At 38.1% G+C, this 1,725-nt stretch overlaps 1 protein-coding gene across 1 annotated transcript in view; it reads left to right on the forward strand.

The window, feature by feature from the left end:
- Nucleotides 1-255: 255 nt before the first annotated feature.
- Nucleotides 256-1,725, forward strand: part of mkxb (mohawk homeobox b) — a 15,702-nt gene continuing 14,232 nt past the window's right edge. The window contains exons 1-2 of the mRNA XM_016252243.1: nucleotides 256-323; nucleotides 558-827. Of these exons, the coding sequence (XP_016107729.1) occupies nucleotides 634-827 (194 nt within the window). The 5' untranslated portion in view covers nucleotides 256-323; nucleotides 558-633. The remainder of the gene's footprint in view (nucleotides 324-557; nucleotides 828-1,725) is intronic.

The following is a 1,725-nucleotide window of genomic DNA, read 5'->3' on the forward strand; positions in this document are numbered from 1 at the left end:
GGTGCTGAACTGAGCCTGACCAACGCACCTATAAAATGTTATCCGTGAAATAAGCAGGTTACATATGAGAAGTCCACTGGAGATGATCCAGTCCCGCTTGCAGCCAGACGCACAGTAGCTGAATGGACACGAGCCCGCCAGACTCATCGGGAAAGACGAGATTCGCTCTATATTCACGTTCCGGGGTGTCAAACCCTCTAGTGTTGGGTTGATATAGTGGAGAGCAGCATTGCTGAGCGCACTGCTGTTGAATATGAGCAGATGGGATGGAAGACACTGGAATTATAGTGTCCCTGTAGTTTAGCAACTAACAGGATAACTTTGTAAGTAGGCTACTTTTACATTTTTAGGCAATTTGCTATAGTTGCTATTGCTATTTAAGTTTACTTTTAAATACTATTTAAATACTTCGCCCATTGGTCATATTTTATTTATTTACTGAATACATTGTATAACGCATTATTTGTGAATTAGGCTGAATTAAATTGTAATTAGCCTACATATATGAATTTTTAAATCAGGAGAAACATTTCAAATAAAAACCCATTCGTTCACAGGACCATTATATACCAGTATAAGGACATTTCCTAGACAGTCTTTGGAGCTACATTGTCATTTGGCACATGGCAGTTAATGAATGCAGCGCGAGCAGCGATGAACACGGCAGTCTTCAGTAAGTTTGATCAGCTGCGCTTTGAAGAGAGCGGACAGAACGTGGAGAGAACCAGCAGAAGCTATTTAGAGGTGATTGAAGGACAGCATTCAGATTTACTGACCAGCCACAAAGTGATGGGTGGCACTGAAGCTCTCAAACACAGGAGAAATGGGTATGTATGTGACAGACAAAATGACATGAATGTGCATGAAACATTGTAATTGTGACTGAATGTGATTCACTATAAGTTAATGTAGCGTAGCTATTTTTTCATATTCTACCAGCCCACATAAGTAAATGTATAAATCAACACTGTTCACATACATTTAATAGCGCAAGTATTAAAAATGTCACTGTTATCTCTGTTGTAAATGTAATGTAACAAACCAGTTTTATTCAGCTGGCTGATAATGAGAAGTAGAATGATGAAGATTATTGGATATTGGCAGCAAGTGGTGGTTTGATGTAGGTACATGGTTGTTTCTCCTTTAATTTATAGGAAAGCAGTACAATGTAGCCTAATACATCAACACTTGATGTGAGATATGTTTTACTCTTATTTAAAGGATACTAATATGAGGAAAAGACAGAGATGTGAACCTCAAACCCATACAGTATAAGTAACTGGGTTATATATTTTGACCAGTAGATACATCATATGTGTAAGGTAAAGATACAGGGATGTTACACATGCTTGGTCCACAGTGACATCTGCTGATTGTCTTGGTACTGGATATCCACATCATCTACTGTGATTGGACATCAACTCTTTTCTCTTTTTTTTTAATGGTTCATTAATTTAAGATGCATTGGTCTGCACGTCATTGGTCTCAATTAACACTCATGTAAAATGTTTTTTTTTTATACACTGACAATTTGTGTTAATACAGTGTGGTGGTAGTGGTAAGGATGCTCTGTTCACAGTTTGTCAAAACTAAAGCTTCAAAAAAGCAACTGTATCTGCCATTAAAAGTCAGTTTTTGTCAGCTAGTTTTGCATGAAGGATTACAAAGAATTATTATAAAATCATCAGCAAAAGTAACTGAGGGGGGGGGGGGGGGGGGGGGGGG

This window comes from Sinocyclocheilus grahami, unplaced genomic scaffold (genome assembly GCF_001515645.1).
Source record: "Sinocyclocheilus grahami isolate Dianchi unplaced genomic scaffold, SAMN03320097.WGS_v1.1 scaffold1095.1, whole genome shotgun sequence".
In the NCBI taxonomy this organism is placed as follows: domain Eukaryota; kingdom Metazoa; phylum Chordata; class Actinopteri; order Cypriniformes; family Cyprinidae; genus Sinocyclocheilus; species Sinocyclocheilus grahami.